The sequence below is a fragment of the Lepisosteus platostomus genome, chromosome 6 (genome assembly GCF_059453375.1).
Source record: "Lepisosteus platostomus isolate fLepPlt1 chromosome 6, fLepPlt1.hap1, whole genome shotgun sequence".
NCBI classification, from domain to species: Eukaryota; Metazoa; Chordata; class Actinopteri; order Semionotiformes; family Lepisosteidae; genus Lepisosteus; species Lepisosteus platostomus.
In genome coordinates, this window is record NC_142616.1 from 10,419,879 (window position 1) to 10,439,319 (window position 19,441).

Below are 19,441 nucleotides of genomic sequence, written 5' to 3' on the forward strand. Positions count from 1 at the left end.
ACGAGAAATCATCTGCAATAAAAATGTAGATTCCTTCGCATTTGAACTTTCTACCATGAATATGACTGAGCAGCCCATCACGTGACTGTGCAAACGCCAGACAGGGAAGATAAAGATTTTTGACTTGGATTGAGCCTCTGCTCATGTTTTAATTTCGCTGATCACAAAGTGTCCCTGGCTGTCCTGAGGTGGACACTGACCCTGCTGTGGACAGGAGTGGCTCTCTGTGGACATGTGAACACAGGGACATGTCGCCTCTCTCTGCCTCGTCTGCCCCTCCTGTCCTGTCTATGTGTCTCCTTGGTCAGCTCAAACTCCACTCTCTAATATTTTGAAATATTGAACACGGCTACATATCTTCATATTTCATGAATGTCAGCTCTAGTTTTTAGCTTGAGCCTGTTGTGAGAGCAAAGCGTTTAACAACAAAACCAAAGAGCATGACAGGAAAGAGGAAGTGAGCATTCTTTGCAGGAAACAAGCTTTCTGCACTTGTACAAATCAAAGAGGAAGCTGTTTGTTTGCAGATTTAGCTTTTATCTGCGAGGCCGATCTAGACACACAGAGCCAACATTGTCTGATATGGCACCAAGACTGAAAGCCCACCTGATATAATGGCCAAAGAACTCACAGTGTGACAACACAGCTAGCAAGAACTAAACTAGCAACTGTGTCCCAGTGTGTGCTGAGCTCAGGACAGACTGACAGCACACAGGACTGTCCTCGATCACGTGTCTGTACTGATATAATAGCTGGGAGAGCCCAGCAGTGTGTCTGTCCTGCAGGAGAGTCCCAGCGCTGTGTCCCTGTGTGTACTGAGCTCAATAAAGGCTGAATCTACACCAGGCAATCTCCTAGTCCTCTGTTAAAGAATTTCTCGCAACAATAAGAACCAAAAACAGGAAACAGGGTTGATTAAAGCTTGATTGAAGACTCTGAAAGTCATTAATTGAAAAATTCATTTATTATTAAATTTATTAATTTTTTATTTGTTTAGCAGACCCTTTATTCATGGCAATACATTACAATACAACGTTGCCTAAGAAGAGTTAAAAGAAGCATAACAGAAGAAAAGTTACAAGCTATTAAACTATTAAAAAGGCTCAACAACACAGGCTATTAGAGTAACTAAATGTCTTTATGGTACGAGAACTGCACTGCACTGTAAAATGGCACAAGTGAAGTAAGAGAACTTTTGTCTGCAAAATGTCACTTCAATTCTGCAGCTGAATTCTGAAAGAATTCACAGTCAGTGGACAGTGAAAATAATGAAGGAACCCTGAGCTGTGAGAGAAATGTGAGAGGGGGGAGGTGTCCCTGGGGAAGAAGGATACTGGTGATCGAGCTCGGAGTGCAACAGGATTTCACTCTCCCTAAGAGACTCACGCCAACAGGAAGTCTTGGGAACCCCCCCCAAAACAAAACAAAACAAAAAGCAAAGCAGAAATGTTTCTCGCAACAAACGATTCTCGCCCTTTTGAACATCGGCCTTCAAACCCGGCGTATCAGCCCCAATCCCCCTGAGCAGGAAGAGCACTCTGCTCCTGCGTCACCGGTCTTTGACACACCGGCGCAACGGTCGTGAGACTCGCCGGCACTTTCCCGGCATGGAAGGGCGCCCCGTACCCTGTGCCCCCAGAATCCCACTGGTGCTCCCGGGATCCTGCGGACCGCCCGCCCCATGGGTTGGGAATGGGGCTGGGTGCATGCCCGTGCCCCTCTCCCGTAAAGACCGGCGGGGGGGGGCGCTTGCCCACAATCCCCTGGCGTCCTCCGTCAGATGCGGGATATGGCGATGGATGGGGCGGGCACCCCCGTCTCCGCCGCCGCCGCCGCCGCCGCCTCGCCCGGCTCGACCGCAGGCCTCCCCCAGAGGCTCACGAGTCTGATCACCCGCTGCCGCCAGTGCGACGAGCCCAGCGTCCCTCGCACCTTGGTCCGCAGCAGGAAGTACAGGACCGGGTCCACCACGGGGTTCAGCGTGATCAGCAGCGATGCCACGGTCAGGCACACCGCGAACACGTTGGCGTTCTCCGGCGTGTACAGGGTCTTGAGGACGCCGCTGAAGAACAGGAAGTGGAACAGAAGATAGGGGAGGAAGAGCACGATGTAGGTGGTCAGGACCAGGGTCAGCACGTGCAGGATCTTCCTCTTCTCCACGTCCGGGACAGCGATGGCCCTGGCAATCGCCCTCCTGGTGGAGATGTAGGAGAAGACGAGAAGGAACAAGGAAACGGCCAGGATGACTATCCACAGGATGTGCCCAGTTAGGTAGACGGCGTACACCTCCGTGTAGGAGATGATGATGGTGCAGAAGATGCACAGCGCCCAGACAACAAGAGAGACCAGCACGGTGATCCGGATGCTGCGGTGAAGACGGTACCACAGAGGGTGGACGATGACCAGGTACCGCTCCAGGGCGATGCACACCATGAAGCCGATGTTGCCCGACACGCCCAGGAAAAAGATCGACAGCAGAACGCGGACGAAAACGTCGGTGTAGAGGTGAAAGTCGAACTTGACGTAAATGTTGCTGGCCAGGTTGGAGGGCAGCTGCAGGAGGTCGGAGATGAGCAGGTTGATGATGTAGACGGGGATGACGTGGTCGGACTTGATCAGGTGGTAGAGGCCGTAGATGGCCAGGCAGTTGGCCGGCAGGCTGATGCAGATAACCACGTAGCCCATGATGACGCGCAGGCTGGTGAGGGAGTGCGCAAACAAGATGAAATCACTGCTGTCAATGTTGTTAATGATTTCTGTGTAGTTCAAGATCGGTGAGGTGTTCATGGTGTCCGTGACAAAGGGGCTTAAGATATCTGTCCTGTCCTTCTGAATAAAAGACTGAGCTGTGTGTCCTGTCCTTATCAATGGAGACTGAGGTGTGTGTCCTGTCCTTGTCAATGGGAAATTAGCTGCGTGTCCTGTCCTTGTCAATGGAGACTGAGCTGTCTGTCCTGTCCTTGTCAATAGAGACTGAACTGTGTGTCCTGTCCTTGTCAATGGAGACTGAGATGTGTGTCCTGTCCTAGTTAGTGGGGGACTGAGCTGTATGTTCTGTCCTTGTCAATGGAGACTGAGGTGTGTGTCCTGTCCTTGTCAATGGGAACTGAGCTGTGTGTCCGGTCCTTGTCAATGGAGACTGAGCTGTGTGTCCTGTCCTTGTCAATAGAAACTGAACTGTGTGTCCTATCCTTGTCAATGGAGACTGAGCTGTGTGTCCTGTCCTCGTTAGTGGGGGACTGAGCTGTATGTTCTGTCCTTGTCAACGGAGACTGGGGTGTGTGTCCTGTCCTCGTCAATGGGAACTGAGCTGTGTGTCCTGTCCTCATCAATGGAGACTGAGCTGTGTGTCCTGTCCTTTTCAGTGGGGATCTTTGCCTGGTGTCCAGCAGTCCAGAGCTTCTTCTGCTCCGGGGTTCTCCAGGTGAGTCCACCAGGCGTCTCTCTCCCTGCCCCTCACAGAGCCTCTGGAGGGAGGAGCTGTGCTGCAGGGGGGGGCAGTGTATCTCCAGAGAGGACAGACTCTCAGAGGGAGCTGACAGGGGTCCCAGTCCAGCTGTGCACAACAATCAGGAAACCACTGTGCTTCCAATCACCTAAAGGCAAGAAAAGAGATGGGAAACGGCTGTGACGGTTCAGTGATACAGAAGGAGAAACGAGAGTTGTGGAAAGACAATGATCATAATGTGTCAGCAGGTGAGCTGCAGATGAGACACAGGGAACTGATCTACATACACAGGGCAGGAGCTCCTCATCAAAGCAAAAACAAAATTCAGAGCTGTATAGAAATGTCTCAGTTCCTACACAAAAGTAGAAAATGTTTCTCATCCAGAAACTTATTCAACAAGGAAAACAAATTTCAGTGACAGTAATTTGTCAATGTTGTGTGATGATCATGTTCCTGTGTGTAGTCACTGTGTGCTGCTGGTGTTGTGTGATGATGGTGTCCCTGTGTGTGGTCACTGTGTGCTGCTGGTGTTGTGTGATGATGGTGTCCCTGTGTGTAGTCACTGTGTGCTGCTGGTGTTGTGTGATGATGGTGTCCCTGTGTGTGGTCACTGTGTGCTGCTGGTGTTGTGTGATGATGGTGTCCCTGTGTGCAGTCACTGTGTGCTGCTGGTGTTGTGTGATGATGGTGTCCCTGTGTGTGGTCACTGTGTGCTGCTGGTGTTGTGTGATGAGCGTGTCCCTGTGTGTGGTCACTGTGCTGCTGGTGTTGTGTGATGATGGTGTCCCTGTGTGTAGTCACTGTGTGCTGCTGGTGTTGTGTGATGATCGTGTCCCTGTGTGTAGTCACTGTGTGCTGCTGGTGTTGTGTGATGATGGTGTCCCTGTGTGTAGTCACTGTGTGCTGCTGGTGTTGTGTGATGATGGTGTCCCTGTGTGTAGTCACTGTGTGCTGCTGGTGTTGTGTGATGATGGTGTCCCTGTGTGTAGTCACTGTGTGCTGCTGGTGTTGTGTGATGATGGTGTCCCTGTGTGTGGTCACTGTGTGCTGCTGGTGTTGTGTGATGATGGTGTCCCTGTGTGTAGTCACTGTGTGCTGCTGGTGTTGTGTGATGATGGTGTCCCTGTGTGTGGTCACTGTGTGCTGCTGGTGTTGTGTGATGATGGTGTCCCTGTGTGCAGTCACTGTGTGCTGCTGGTGTTGTGTGATGATGGTGTCCCTGTGTGTGGTCACTGTGTGCTGCTGGTGTTGTGTGATGAGCGTGTCCCTGTGTGTGGTCACTGTGCTGCTGGTGTTGTGTGATGATGGTGTCCCTGTGTGTAGTCACTGTGTGCTGCTGGTGTTGTGTGATGATCGTGTCCCTGTGTGTAGTCACTGTGTGCTGCTGGTGTTGTGTGATGATGGTGTCCCTGTGTGTAGTCACTGTGTGCTGCTGGTGTTGTGTGATGATGGTGTCCCTGTGTGTAGTCACTGTGTGCTGCTGGTGTTGTGTGATGATGGTGTCCCTGTGTGTGGTCACTGTGTGCTGCTGGTGTTGTGTGATGATGGTGTCCCTGTGTGTAGTCACTGTGTGCTGCTGGTGTTGTGTGATGATGGTGTCCCTCTGTGTGGTCACTGTGTGCTGCTGGTGTTGTGTGATGATGGTGTCCCTGTGTGCGGTCACTGTGTGCTGCTGGTGTTGTGTGATGATGGTGTCCCTGTGTGTGGTCACTGTGTGCTGCTGGTGTTGTGTGATGATGGTGTCCCTGTGTGTGGTCACTGTGTGCTGCTGGTGTTGTGTGATGATGGTGTCCCTGTGTGTGGTCACTGTGTGCTGCTTGTGTTGTGTGATGATCGTGTCCCTGTGTGTAGTCACTGTGTGCTGCTGGTGTTGTGTGATGATGGTGTCCCTGTGTGTAGTCACTGTGTGCTGCTGGTGTTGTGTGATGATGGTGTCCCTGTGTGTAGTCACTGTGTGCTGCTGGTGTTGTGTGATGATCGTGTTCCTGTGTGTGGTCACTGTGTGCTGCTGGTGTTGTGTGATGATGGTGTCCCTGTGTGTGGTCACTGTGTGCTGCTGGTGTTGTGTGATGATGGTGTCCCTGTGTGTAGTCACTGTGTGCTGCTGGTGTTGTGTGATGATGGTGTCCCTGTGTGTAGTCACTGTGTGCTGCTGGTGTTGTGTGATGATCGTGTCCCTGTGTGTAGTCACTGTGTGCTGCTGGTGTTGTGTGATGATCATGTCCCTGTGTGTAGTCACTGTGTGCTGCTGTTGTTATCCGATGCCTATGTTCCTGTCTGTAGTCACTGTGTGTTGTTTGTGTTGTACACACAGGGAGGCGCGCACTTCGACACCCTGCAGTGTTACACAAGAAGGAGCCCCTATGTTCCCAGAGCTCCTCTGTGTCCCTGGAGCGCTGACAGCTCAGAAGCAGCCCCCACACGGGCTCCGGCCCCTATGTCTCTTGTCACGCCAGGGCTTGACAGTGTAAACAATCCGGTTTTCCCACAGCCGACAGCAGAGCCAGGCCCACGGTCCCCTTTACACAGCCTGCGCCCCCACAAAAGAGCCCCCGCCCCCCGATTTCACCCCCCTCTTTGCCCGGAGAGGGCCGGGAGGGAAAGATCCAGGTGAAAACCGCCACTCTGTCCCGGGCACGAGTGGCCAAGGCCTCACCGGCGCCCCCTGGTGGTTTCTGTGTGCTAAGACCGCCCCCCCCCTCCCCAGCTGTGTCAGCAGAAGAGAGACCAGGGCTTCGTGCCAGAGTGTTTACGTTCCGACGCCTGACTTTCCTTCTGGGCTGATCAACATCTCAGATGTGTGCTGCGGGGGAGGCTGACAGTGACACAGAGGTTTCACTCCTCCAGGGGAGAGCGGAGCTCAGGATTGGCGAATCCAGATAAATCCAGTAAAGACATGCGCTTGTCCTTTCACCCAGCAGTGATGGATGTAAAAATATTGAGCTCGTCTTCACCTTACCTGAAATGAATGGGCCAACAGTGTGTGTGTGTCTTGTGATGGGCTGGTGTCCTGTCCAGGGTGTGTGTGTGTGTGTCTTGTGATGGGCTGGTGTCCTGTCCAGGGTGTGTGTGTGAGTGTGTCCTGTGATGGGCTGGTGTCCTGTCTAGGGTGTGTGTGTGTCCTGTGATGGGCTGGTGTCCTGTCCAGGGTGCATGTGTGTGTGTCCTGTGATGGGCTGCTGTCCTGTCCAGGGTGTGTGTGTGAGTGTGTCCTGTGATGGGCTGGTGTCCTGTCCAGGGTGTGTGTGTGTGTCCTGTGATGGACTGGTGTCCTGTCCAGGGTGTACCCTGCCTTGCACCCGTTGCTTGTTGGGACAGACTCTTGAGCCCCTGTATGTCTTAAAGCAGTTTAAAAAGGATGGATCAGAGGACTAAGTGACCTCCGTGAGGTCCTGATCATTTCTCAATTTTTTCTAGAAGGTGCGCTGTTCATGGAGACTCGTTACGACCGTTAAATCCCGAGAGTCCGGCGACGTGCTCGGAGCAGGGATTAAGGATTTTCACTCTGAAAGAAACGCCAAAATAATGAAGGCTTACAGTCAAGAGACAACAATTTACCCTACTGTGTGAGGAAAGTTTGTCGCTCCTGAGAGAAAACAGAAGCGTCTGGAAAAGACATTTTTTTCTCCAACAAAGACGACTCAGATCTGACTCTGAGAGTGTTGCCATGGGATACGAAACCCGCATCTCTCTTCTTTTTCCCCAAGAAACTCCGGTTCTATTAAAGATTCAGAATAGTCCCTTCACCCGGGAAAGCCGTTTAATTTCGACCTAAAAATACACAACGACACACCCCGGTTCAGAACGACACTTGTCCTCAGCCAATAACTTTGTTTTATCGACTAAGAAAAAAAACTTTCCTGTGCCAAGACTCTTTCGCGACGGACGTCTAATCTGACGGGAAATGGGGAAAACGGCAGAATACCACGATATAATGAAAGATAAAATATATAAATAACTGCCCGGTCTCATCCTCCCGCCCGACCTCATCGGGACGCGTTCGGGTTAACTCGGGCGTCTCGGCACCCGACTGTCTCCCGTCCCTATCTAAATCACTATTAAAACCGCAAAGACGCGCTCACTCGGACCCCTATCCCCGCAGACACCCCACAAGCTGGAAGATACAGAACTGTAGTCGCCAGTCTGGTCCTTTCCTTGAGCAAGTTTCTCTCTCCGCGCCTGTAGTACACCCGAAACGGAAACGGAGTTAATGTCAGAGATTTGCCGTCGTGTTTCTAATGAACTTCAGCCGCCAAAACGACGAAGTGAGACCCCGCCGACGGGATACGAGCTCCTACCTGAGCGCCGTTATCGTCTTTTCTGACGAGCGCCGCGACCTGAGGGCTTGAGATGCGCGCCGGGGGGTTGAAAACGCCCCCCGTGTGAACCGGCTGACGGCCGCGACCACCCGGGGACAAATACCGGGAGACACGAAATGGACACCGAAGCAGCCGGCCGGCGAAGCTAGGACTTTGGTGTTTTACGGGCACACCCCGCGGCAGGAAAGGAGAGGTGTGCGTTTCTCCGAGCGGGGAGTTTCTGACCGACCTGGAAAGCGCGCTGGTCCCCGCGGAGAAGCGCGTCTCCGCGTTGACACCTGGTGCGGGGGCGGGCTGTTTACGTTCAACACTCAAACGAGTTAAACCGCTGGACACTGGAGAAGATGCGCCTTCAGCTTTATTTCGGCTACACGGCCACGGGAGATCCGGTCGCATTTGTCTCTCACGCACTCATGGAGCACGAAGCCCCTTCCCGCTGAGCTCCGGGCCGTCACCTAACGGACAGACGCCTTGACGTTTGGCAATTTAAGAAAAAACAACAACAAACTCAAGTCGGTGTCCCGATTGAGAGATAACAGCCTCGGACACGAGCTGGGTGGCAGGAGGCGTGAAGGTCACGCGACCAAATACCCCCGGGGTCGGCAAGGTCACGGGGCGCGTGCCCTGACCTCGACAGGGCGGCGCGTGCCCGAGCTGAAAGGGCCCCCAGCAAGGGGAGAGATGCCCTCGACTCCGGGGGGGTCCCCTGGGGGTCCCCCGGGTTAGCGAGCGGGGCCCCTGGAGGGGGCGCCATGCCTGCAAGGCGACTGACGACCGTGGGGATAAGTTAATCAAACAGAACACAAGAAGCAGGTCAAGCAAAATACTTTCCATTGTTTATTGTGCACAGAATAATACGGCCCAAAGTGACAGTAACAGCGATGCTACAGGCTGCCTTACAGACTGGGGTGCAAGTAGCTGCAGCTGAGGCAGTTTGCTGAGAGGCTTCGTCTCGGTCCTGCTCACGCTGCTAACCACGACGAGTCAGTCTCACACAGCCGAACCTGAACACCATCGTGACACAACTGGATCGGTTCAGCACCTATAGTCCCTTCCCTCTCTGTGGTCACTCTCAGTGTTGACCTGTCTCTCTCTCTCAGTGCACTCTCAGTGTTGACCTGTCTCTCTCTCTCTCAGGGCACTCTCAGTGTTGACCTGTCTCTCTCTCTCAGTGTTGACCTGTCTCTCTCTCTCTCTGGGCACTCTCAGTGTTGACCTGTCTCTCTCTCTCAGTGTTGACCTGTCTCTCTCTCTCTGGGCACTCTCAGTGTTGACCTGTCTCTCTCTCTGGGCACTGTCAGTATTGACCTGTCCCTCTCTCTCAGGGCACTCTCAGTGTTGACCTGTCTCTCTCTCTGGGCACTGTCAGTATTGACCTGTCTCTCTCTCTCAGTGTTGACCTCTTTCTCTCTGGGCACTGTCAGTATTGACCTGTCTCTCTCTCTCAGTGTTGACCTGTCTCTCTCTCTGGGCACTGTCAGTATTGACCTGTCTCTCTCTCTGGGCACTGTCAGTGTTCACCTGTCTCTCTCTCTCTGGGCACTCTCAGTGTTGACCTGTCTCTCAGGACACTGTCAGTATTGACCTGTCCCTCTCTCAGGGCACGCTCGGGCCTCCTTCAGGCCGCGGAGAGCGTGACCAACACCGTTGGGACGGGCTGGGGGCCCCCCTCCTGATCCGCGGGCCCCCCGCCGCCCCTCGTCAGCCGGCGCCAGAGACGGCGCAGCGTCCGCCTGGAGTCGCTCCGCAGGAAGATGTAGAGGGCCGGGTCGGTGAGGACGTGGAGGCTGAAGAGCACGAACGCGGCGGCGCGCAGCGGGACCCCGGCGTTCGGGTCCGTCCGCAGGCCGTACGTCTGCCGGACGTAGTAGAAGCACTGGGTGGCGTAGAAGGGCAGGAAGTGCCCGACGTAGGAGCCCAGGACCAGGGCCAGGGAGCGCCGGACCTTCCTCTTCTCCTTCTCCGACACGGCGATGGTGCCGGCGACGGCCCTCCACGCGCTGACGCCGCAGAAGACGAGGAAGGGGAGGGGCAGCAGGAAGTGGACCGTCCAGAAGCTCAGCCACTGGCCGGGCGTCCGGCTCAGGAACATGTACAGGGTCGTGTCCGTGGCTACGAGCGCCCACACGGCCGCGGAGACCCGCACCGCCAGGTTGGCGGTCCGCCGGTACCGGTACCACAGAGGGTGGGCGACCACCAGGTACCGCTCCAGCGCGATGCACGCCATGAACCCGATGCCGGCGTTCACGCCGACGTTGAACAGGACGTTGAAGATGTCGAACTTGAGACACAGGTGGTCGGTGCCAAAGCCTCTCGTGAGGGGCACGACGGAGAGCTGGAGCAGGTCGGCCACCAGCAGGTTCATGACGTAGAAGCACACCACCTCCTTGTCGGTGAACTGGCGGTACAGCTTGAAGAGGGCCAGGCAGATGACGGGCAGCCCCAGGCCCAGCACGCTGAAGTGCACGGCCTTGGTCACTGTCGCGGCCACCTCGAGATTCGTGCTGGTGTTCCCAGTGGGGTTGGGCATGCCTAAGAAGTAGTAATAGTCATCGTCCGGGACATAATCGTCGGGGTCGTAGACGAGCCCCCAAAAGTTTGAGTAAAAATCATAATCATTGTAATGGCCTGGGGAGGGCGTCAAAGGGTAGGGGGTGTAGTTCGTGGGAACAGTGGGATGATCCCCAGAATGGCCTGTAGAGCCCATGGATCCCTTGACCTTCAAACTTCCCAGTAATGCCTCCCACTGGTTAGGGTTGTCCTTGGAAGGAAGACAGGGGGGTCCTGTCCTTGTCAACAGGGAACGGACCTCTGTGTCCTGTCCTTGTCAATGGAGACTGAGCTGTGTGTCCTGTACTTGGCAATAAGGACTGAGCTGTGTGTCCTGTCCTTGACAACGGGGGACTGAGATGTGTGTACTGTCCTTGTTAATGGAGACTGAGCTGTGTGTCCTGTCCTTGTCAACGGGGGACTGAGCTCTGTGTCCTGTCCTTGTCAATGGAGACTGAGCTGTGTGTCCTGTCCTTGTCAATGAAGATTGAGCTGTGTGTCCTGTCCTTGTCAATAAGGACTGAGCTGTGTGTCCTGTCCTTGTCAATTGAGACTGAGCTGTGTCTCCTGTCCTTGTCAATTGAGACTGAGCTGTGTGTCCTGTCCTTGACAACGGGGGACTGAGGTGTGTGTACTGTCCTTGTTAATGGAGACTGAGCTGTGTGTCCTTTCTTGTCAGGGGGGATAGTTGCCTGGTCTCCAACAGTCCAGAGCTTCTTCTGCTCCGGGGTTCTCCAGGTGAGTCCACCATGCGTCTCTCTCCCTGCCCCTCACAGAGCCTCAGGAGGGAGGAGGAGCTGTGCTGCAGGGGGGGGACAGTGTATCACCAGAGGGGGCAGACTCTCAGAGGGAGCTGACAGGGGTCCCAGTCCAGCTGTCCACAGCAATCAGGAAACCACTGGGTATCTGATCACCAACCTGTGCCTCCGATCACCTGAAGGCGAGATGAATAGATGAGAAACAGGTGTCATGGCTGAGTGACGACAGAGCTGTAGAAAGAAGATAATTATAATGTGCCGGGCACTGTTCTGAGCAATCAGGGTGAGACTAACGAGCCTCGTAGCTCTTTGCTTTTGAAACACTATACAAATTTCACACACCAGCCTCAGCCAAGTCAGAGCAAAGCTGTGAGCGCCCAGTGACGAGTATTCACTCTTACCTGCAAGGGAAACACCTACAAGAATCACATCAAATATTATATTATATATTATATATTATATATTATATATTATATATTATATATTATATATTAACAAATATTATATCAAGTCACAACTTCTGTAGGCCAATGACCGTGTAGCACCGAATCTGTGAGATTAATCACGTGTGCAGAGGATACCACCCAGACAGGGCTAATTCCAACAACAGCCAAGTTCCAGCAGACTCGGCTCCTGTCGTCATGCCCTCCTCTGAAACACTATAAATCCCAGACGTGATCCCCGCATCTCTCTCTCTGCCCCCCCCCCCCAGCCCATCTCCCCAGCTCCTCGAGAGCACCTACCCTGAGGCTATTCACTCTCTAGACTCAGCACCGCTGTGAAGGTATTCATTCTGGCATGTAGTGGTAAGTGAGAGGAGTCCATCTTCCCTGTCACTGTCGCGGCCCCTAGGGGGCGCTCCACTGCTCCTGTCATTAGTTCCGTGATGGTTGCTGTGTTCCCCAGGTGTATCCTGTTATGTGTTGCAATATTTAAAGTCCAGCGCCTCCGGTCCTCGGGGCTCCACATCAGGGTCCGGACGTTGTGAGGCCCGCCTCGCACCAGGAGACCCTATTGCACGTCCGTCTCCCGAGGGCACAGGCCTCGTCCCCGACACCTCCCGTGTCCTGAGCCTGGGGTCCGGACGACCTCGCCCCATCATCCCGGGACCTGTTCCTGTTTTCCCCCTTTCCCGGGGGATTTTAACCTCGTCACGTCTCGGGATGGATCTACGGTTAATGGACTCTTGGGCTGTGGCCTGACCCTCCCTCGGACCCGCTCGGATTTGGACGCCAATCTTTGTCTCCCCCGCTCACTGTCTCCCGGACTGTCACTGTTATTCTGTGCACCAGTAATCCCCAGTGTGTTCTCCCATATCGCACCACCATATCCTGTTTCCTCCAGCTCTTCCCACATCGCACAGAGTCTATTCCAGAACCCGACACGGACTGCAGACCCTGTCTGTAACAGTCATATAGCGCTGTACTGTGCTTCGTGTATGATACATGAGTTCTGCTTTTTCTCTCCTCTCTCTCTGTATCGGCACGAATGTCTCTTTGCATCGCTGTTACTTCAAGAGCACCGGTAGACGATAACATACCCCTAGGAACCCGAAGGGCTGGTCTGGCACTAAAGATGACTTTGACTTTGATACATCACCAATGCCGCCTGTGTGATACATCGTATCATACAGCACTATGGCGTCACACTAGTGATAGAATAGCGTGATTGATTTCATGTGTAACAAAGCGTTAAATGTTTAGCACACAAATCCAGGCAGTCGATTTGGATTATTTCTCCTCTTGTAAAAGCAATGTTGCATATATAGCATGAAATATATATGCTGAACATGCAGTCTATAATATATATGCTGTACATGCAGTCTATAATATATATGCTGTATATACATTCTGTAATGGATGTATACATGTTGTATGAACAGTACATAATGTGTAAATATGCTGTATATGCAGTAAACAATTTATATACTGTGTATGTACATTATATAATGTGTATATAGGCTGAATATACAGTATTATAATTTATATATAAATCCTGTATGTACAGTATATAATTTATATAGATATATGCACTGTATATTATTAATGCAGAAGCAGAAACGAGTGCAGGTTTTGTTTCTGTTTATGTGTGATGTGTATTCCAGGAAGTCTTACTAAAACAGTAAGGTGCAGACTCGCTCTGAACCGAACCAGCACTCCAGCTCAGGAAGACGAATACCGAAGGAGAAACGATCAGACCACGACGCAGTACCTTAGAGTCCATCAGCAGCCTCCCTGACCGCCTGGAGAGAGTGTCCCCACAGACTGAGGCCGATTCTCGCTTCTCTGACAGCGCTGCACGGGCGGCAGGTACAGTATCCGTGCCCAACAGCCCAGTGAAGGAGAAACCCCTGGGTACTGCAGAAGAGCAGGAGACAAGGACGTGCTTTGTTTCAGCGACAGAGTAGTGGGAAATCGGACACACTGTTTCTCAGAATTCAGAATAGCATATTCAAATATTAACACCAGACTGGCCACAGATGTGCGAGATATGGTCAGGGATGTAAATGTTCACTAATATGCATATATCCTCTATAAATATTACTAGCACAAAAGTATTATATTGGTGGCACAGGGGTTGGTATTGCTGTCTTGGGTTCAAATCCAGACCTGGGGTGCTGTCTGTGTGGAGTTTGCATGTTCTCCTCCTGTTTATGTGGGTTTCCTCCTGGGGCTCTGGTTTCCTCTCACAGTACAAAGACATGCTGGTGGGTTAACTGGCTTCTGGGAAAATTAGCCCTGGTGTGTGTGTGTGTCTTGTGATGGATTGGTCTCCTGTCCATGGTGTGTGTGTGTCCTCTGATGGACTGGCATCCTGTCCAGGGTGTGTGTGTGTGTGTGTGTGTGTGTCCTGTGATGGGCTGGTGTCCTGTCCAGGGTGTGTGTGTGTGAGTGTGTGTGTGTGTGTCTTGCGATGGATTGGTGTCCTGTCCATGGTGTGTGTGTGTCCTCTGATGGACTGGCATCCTGTCCAGGGTGTGTGTGTGTGTGTGTGTGTGTGTGTGTCCTGTGATGGGCTGGTGTCCTGTCCAGGGTGTGTGTGTGTGTCCTGTGATAGACTGGCGTCCTGTCCAGGGTGTGTGTGTGTGTGTGTGTGTGTGTGTGTGTGTGTGTGTGTGTGTGTGTGTGTGTGTGTGTGTGTCCTGTGATAGACTGGTAATATTGAGCTCATCTTCACCTTACCTGAAATGAATAGGCCAACAGTGTGTGTGTGTGTGTGTGTGTCCTGTGATGGGCTGGTGTCCTGTCCAGGGTGTGTGTGTGTGTGTGTGTGTGTGTGTGTGTGTGTGTGTGTGTGTGTGTGTGTGTGTGTCCTGTGATAGACTGCCGTCCTGTCCAGGGTGTGTGTGTGTGTGTGTGTGTCCTGTGATAGACTGGTAATATTGAGCTCATCTTCACCTTACCTGAAATGTGTGTGTGTGTGTGTGTGTGTGTGTGTGTGTGTGTGTGTGTGTCCTGTGATGGGCTGGTGTCCTGTCCAGGGTGTGTGGGTGTGTGTGTGTGTGTGTGTCCTGTGATAGACTGCCGTCCTGTCCAGGGTGTGTGTGTGTGTATGTGTGTGTGTGTGTCCTGTGATAGACTGGCGTCCTGTCCAGGGTGTGTGTGTGTGTTCTGTGATGGGCTGGCGTCCTGTCCATGGCGTATCCTACCTTGTGCTCTTTGTGTGCCAGCATGCCCAGACTCTACCCGCCTGGATAAAGCATTTAGAAAGTGGAAGGACAGATGGTCTCCCAGTTTTAGGAAGTGGGCAGAAGGAGTTCTGTGTGCACACTTGGCCAGCTTGCAATAACACCACCTGAGGGGCTTTGTCCCGTTGTAACGCAGCACACAAATATAACTCACTAGGAAAAACAGCACCCGAGGACACAGATCATGGAGAGAAGATCTGGCTGAACCCGCTTGGCTGAGGGCTGACAGCCTGGCCAGAGGACGAGGGGGCTGGGGGACCCCCCAGCGGGGTGAGGGGTGACCAGGGGACAGCTTGCGGATTGCGGATGACTGACAGCTCGGTTGTCGTCCTCCCTCCCACACGTCTGCTAGAAACTCCATTAAACGTGTCATGTGTACACGGAAATACTCTCCTGGTGGTCTTGCTGGGGGCTGTAGGAGCTCAGACAGCGAAGGGTCCCGGGTTCGATCCCAGGTAGGGGCAGGCGATGGAGCTTGCTCTAATTCCTTCCAGGCGGCTCCCAGGTCAACTCAGCCTGCTTTCCAAATGGATAAGATCAGATCCCTTTACTGGCCCTGTACAATCTCCTGCATCAGGAATGTGTCTTTTCTCAGACCCCAGCTTGCTCTCCATGAGACACACAGACAGGGAGAGAAGCTGGGGGTCAGAGCGCAGGGTCAGCCATTTATACAGCACCCCTGGAGCAGCTGGGGTTCAGGGCCTCGCTCAGGGACCCACAGAGTAGGATTCCTCTGCCGGCCGCGGGATTCAAACCAGCAACCTCCCAGCCACAGGCACAGCTCCTGAGCCCCAGAACCAGCGCTCTGCCCCACGCCAGGTACTGGGGGTTAATCCTTCCCCAGGGGTCATAGGCCAGCCGGGGCATGATGCCGACCACATCAGCTCCACCTCCAGCGCTGGCTGGTTGAGACTGGCCTGAACAGGGGCCGACCTCCCGTAACCATGAGGTCAATCCTCGAATTCCCCCCTGTGCCCTATAGAGCACGTCACCCTCTCCTCTTCCTCACTCGCGCTGCGTGCCTCCTCCGACCCCCTCTCCCTCCCCCCAGGCTTGGGGGTCCCAGCCTGGCCCTCAGCCTGAACACCGAGCTCCCGAGAGACAACCCGGCCGCAACACGCCGCCCTGGTCCCGGGGACGTGCGGAGCAGGCGGAGCGCCACCGCCAAATGAGCTGAAACCGCAGGTGCTTGCAAATCAGGAGAACGGGCGCCCGGTTCGCAAATCAACCACAACATCAGCAGGCGGCGTCTGTTATTGTTGTTGTTATTGTCACCTCTCTCTCTCTCTCTCTCCCTCTCTCTCCCTCTCTCTCCCAGTGGAGAAAATGGATAGGGGATCCGTATCGTTCAGAGTGTGGACATCTGTGCGTCCGAATTTCCAGCGTCGAAAAGCGAAAACCAGTGACGTCCCAGCCCACACAAAACTTCTTAATCCTTCTGTTCTTAATGCTAAGACTTGTTAAAGAGAAAACAAAGCATCGCTGTGTGAATTTTTAACGCGTGTCGAGGGGACCGGAGCGCGCGATTGTGGATCGTTTGGCAGGGCAGCGCGCGCGGAAAGACAGAACTCGCCCCCTGTCACGTGACTCCAGGGCAGCCGCGGCCGCGCCCGTTGACTTATCGATATGTATCGTTTCGCAAATCGCGCTGCCGAAATTTCAGAGACAATCGCCAATGCCCGCAGCACCCTCGGACGTGACGACACAGCCTCGAGAAACCCTGAGCGCACGTGTCAACTCAAAACGAGAGGCTCAGCGGAGGCTCAGCAGAGGCGCGAGAAGACAGGGAGACCCTCCGAGATCGAGACGGGGGGACACAAGCCGAGGGGTCTCAGCCAGCGTCCCGGGTCGGGTCTGGATCTCAGAGTTCTCCCATCGGCTCAGCACCAGGGGCAGCGCCCGCCGTACCAGCAGCTCGGTCTGTAGCGCCCCCTACACGTGGGCTAACCCGGCTCGGTCCCCTCCATCTGTCTGCAGGACCCCACCAGATCTTGGTTTGTTGTCATTACACAACACAAGACAGGTAACTGTTTAGTTGGTGCTAGCTAATTTGTTTGAGGCTCTCACCCAGCAGTGTCTGGAGAGAAGCCAGGGTATCGGCTTCAAAAACATGGCTGGGCAGCTTGTTCCCCACCCCCACCACCCTCTGTGTAAAGAAGCGCCTCCTGTCCTGACTGGAGGATCTCACCCAGCTGTGTCCTGAGAGAAGCCAGGGTATCGGCTTCAACAACTTGGAGAGAGAGAGAAAAAAAAAAAGACTGTGATAATTAGCTTCCTGTTTGCAATTAAGGGAAGAAATGACTTGAAATATTCCAATAAATAGCGCTTCCTGTGTGACCTAATAAACGCATGAATTACCTGCTGAGACACGACTCGGCGGTGTGTGTTGTGACAGTGTTCATGCCTTCGCGCCGTGTCTGTCGCTGATCTCTGCTCGGGTGCGGGTCGCGCGATATACAACCTGCCCGCGAGAGGGCGGTGTTTCATTCCGTATCATCGCATCGAGCATGAGTTCCTCACACTCACACTCACACAGCGCTGTTCTGGACACTCCACTCAAAGCGCTTGACAGGTAATGGGAAGCCCCTTCAGCTGTAAAGAGAGGGGGGTTATCAGGAGGCCATGACTGGTAAAGACCAGGGGGAGTCTGTCCAGGACACTGGACTCTCTTTCAGAGAGACACCCTGGGGTCTTGACTGACCACAGAGAGGCAGGACCTCAGTTTTTCGTCTCATCCGAAGGACAGCACCTTGTTTACAGTCTAGTGTCCCCGTCACTGTACTGGGGGCATTAGGACCCCCAGAGACCGCAGGGAGAGCGCCCCCTACTGGCCCCACTAACACCTCTTCCAGCAGCAACCTTAGCTTTCCCAGGAGTCTCCCATCCAGGTACTGGCCAGGCTCACACCTGCTGAGCTGCAGTTGGCTGACGGCTGACGGCTGTGGGCTGTGGGCTGTGGGCTGTGGGCTGCAGGGTGATATAGCGCAATGGGACAGGGAGCCTGCCTTTCAGTAATGTCTTATGTTTCAGACGTGAATGTCCACCGACGTGTTTGTAATGTGAATGGTCTGCAGGTGCTGTGGGGATCGCATACGCTTTTGTCACACTGTCATTCAACAGCCTTGCCAATAAACGTCGTCGAACAAAATGTGCACAACTTGAAATGTTTGCGCACACGGGCCACGAGAAATCAGAGGGAACGTTGTCCTCTTCTGCTGCTGCGACCCACGACGCCTTCCGCTAAACGTTTTTTATTTTTTTATTTATGCTTAACAAAATAGCAAAAATGACAATACAAACAAGAGTACATATAACAATTCAAGACAAAAATATCGTCTTCTGGATCCCTCCGTCAACGCCCACCCCCCAAACCGGATGTGCCGGGTTCTCTCTCTCTCTCGCACCGGAAGGAGGCTCTTCAGCTGAAACGTCGTGCCTCTTTCCTTTTTTTCCATGTTCAAGTTCAGCCCAGCCATAGACAAGTATACAGAGGTGCGAGATATCGTTCTCCCGGTCTACGGTGCGAATATAGACAAGACACTGACTAGACAATGCTATCGACAATGTAGACATAGACATTCCTGACAGGGTACATAAAGTGCGATGCGCACAGCGCAGTTTACTTTACAGGATTGTGCAAAGATTTGTGCAAAGATTGAATACATCAGACAGTGTGCCTGAGCCTGACATTAGGCAGAAAGGAACTAGGCTGCCAGATGGGGAGAAAGTGCAGTAGGTACCGGGGTGTTGAGGAGCCTGACAGCCTGTGGGGAAAAAGCTGTTACGGAGTCTGGTGGAGCTGGCTTTCAGCGTGGAACAACCCTCCAGCTGTCCTGACCAGGCCGGACACGCGTGGGAGCGAATCCCTCGGCTCCCCCAGCTCCCCCGCAGAACACGCGCGCTGCACGTCCACGGGACTAGCTGCAAATGAAGCCTTTTACATAGTTCCGTCGCGCGTCTTGCCTTTTGATTCTTTACATTTCTAGTGGAAATAAAAAAGGAATAATACCTTAAAAGCATGAATAGGGGCAGCAGAATTACGAATTACATCCACTAAAGTCAATTACCATTGACTTTTGTGGATGAAGTATTTCGCCAAACTTATTGACAGATTAATCATAAGAACATATCCTTTATCCAAATCAGGTCTAACAAAATATAAAATAATAGCAAAATCTTTCAATTTAACATTTACCTTTAAATGTTTAACAATTACATCTTGCAAATCTGTTTTATACATATGCAGTTTACAAACACACGTAACAAAGATTCCTTCCCATTATTACAAAATACACGTTCTCTTGTTCGAGTTTCAATCTAGAAAATGTCAATTCAACAGGATATCAGATCTATGAAGATCTTAAATGAAATTTAACTTAATTTGTAAGACAGTATCTATCCGCAATTGTCCAAACTAATTTCAAATTTATATTCCTAAACATAGTATTCCAAAAAGAGACACGGAACGTATCAAATATACATTACCTAATTATGTAAGTTCCTAATTTAATCAGTATTACAGACTTCTCAAACGAGGCGCCCTGATATCCGCTCTACGCCGTGACGCAACAGCCTGGAGCCGGAGTCTTCTTTCAGGACCGCTTAGCGTTTCCGGCCGCAGTTCCTCTCTCTGTCTCCCGAGAGATCCCCTTCAGAGCCTCGCTGCGGTCTGCTGGGG

The 19,441-nt window shown here is 52.8% G+C and overlaps 2 protein-coding genes across 4 annotated transcripts; both read right to left on the bottom strand.

Moving 5' to 3' along the window:
• Positions 1 to 945: 945 nt before the first annotated feature.
• LOC148660236 (G protein-coupled receptor 183-like) lies at positions 946 to 8,176 on the bottom strand. 3 transcript variants are annotated; one of them, XM_088634180.1, is made up of 2 exons: positions 7,997 to 8,176; positions 946 to 3,596 (listed from the first exon to the last, which is right to left on the bottom strand). In XM_088634180.1, exon 2 carries the CDS (start codon positions 2,785 to 2,787, stop codon positions 1,777 to 1,779), a length of 1,011 nt encoding a protein of 336 aa, XP_088490306.1. In that variant the 5' UTR covers positions 2,788 to 3,596; positions 7,997 to 8,176; the 3' UTR covers positions 946 to 1,776. The 3 variants fall into 3 exon arrangements, with proteins under 3 accessions (XP_088490306.1, XP_088490305.1, XP_088490307.1); XM_088634179.1 differs by lacking the exon at positions 7,997 to 8,176 and adding an exon at positions 7,747 to 7,990; XM_088634181.1 differs by lacking the exon at positions 7,997 to 8,176 and adding an exon at positions 6,408 to 7,683.
• A 1,201-nt stretch (positions 8,177 to 9,377) lies between these two features.
• Positions 9,378 to 13,414, bottom strand: LOC148660237 (G protein-coupled receptor 4-like). The gene is made up of 2 exons (XM_088638142.1): positions 13,287 to 13,414; positions 9,378 to 11,251 (listed from the first exon to the last, which is right to left on the bottom strand). The coding sequence occupies exon 2, from the start codon at positions 10,472 to 10,474 to the stop codon at positions 9,386 to 9,388; it is 1,089 nt and encodes a 362-aa protein (XP_088494268.1). The 5' UTR covers positions 10,475 to 11,251; positions 13,287 to 13,414; the 3' UTR covers positions 9,378 to 9,385.
• Positions 13,415 to 19,441: the final 6,027 nt, after the last annotated feature.